A 494-nucleotide genomic window follows, 5' to 3' on the forward strand; every position below is an offset into this window, starting at 1 on the left:
TAATAATAATATTAATAATAATATAGTCGCCGTTGCGGGGCTGGGGTGCGGCCCAGGAGTCCGTGCAGGGCAGGCAGCGCCTACGAGGGGCAGGGGCGTGTGTTGGCCCCTGCCTGGGCACGGTGCTGCATGTCTACTGGCTGCGGGGGCGGGCCGCCGGGCCGGGCGGAGTGCAGCACCAGGTTCTTGATGCAGCCCGTGATGCCCGAGGAGAACCTGCCCCCGGTCAGCACGGCCACGTCGGGGGCTCCGCCTGCGGGGTGGGGGGAGAGGGCGGGCCCATCAGCTCCAGGAGCCCCGGGAGGGGCTCCAGCTCTGCTGGGGGGTGCAGGGGCCCCCAGTTCCCCCTCAGCACCCAGAGGAGCAGGGCCCCAGCCTGCCCCGAGGCCGGCCTTCAGGACTTACCGACGTAGATGCTGCCCTTGGTGTTGACCGCCACGTTCGGGCCTGGGGACTGGCCGCTCACCAGCTCCTCTCCATCCACCTGGATGGAG

General features: G+C 69.2%; 1 protein-coding gene across 1 annotated transcript in view; it reads right to left on the reverse strand.

Annotated features, from left to right (window-relative positions):
- The window catches only part of HSPG2 (heparan sulfate proteoglycan 2), an 82302-nt gene continuing 81808 nt past the window's right edge, over positions 1 to 494 (reverse strand). The window contains 2 exon segments of the mRNA XM_010830236.1: positions 1 to 253; positions 406 to 494. The exon segment at positions 406 to 494 is cut by the window's right edge and continues 9 nt beyond it. Of these exon segments, the coding sequence (XP_010828538.1) occupies positions 81 to 253; positions 406 to 494 (262 nt within the window). The 3' untranslated portion in view covers positions 1 to 80.

The sequence above is a fragment of the Bison bison genome, unplaced genomic scaffold (assembly GCF_000754665.1).
Source record: "Bison bison bison isolate TAMUID 2011002044 unplaced genomic scaffold, Bison_UMD1.0 scf7180017864516, whole genome shotgun sequence".
NCBI classification, from domain to species: domain Eukaryota; kingdom Metazoa; phylum Chordata; class Mammalia; order Artiodactyla; family Bovidae; genus Bison; species Bison bison.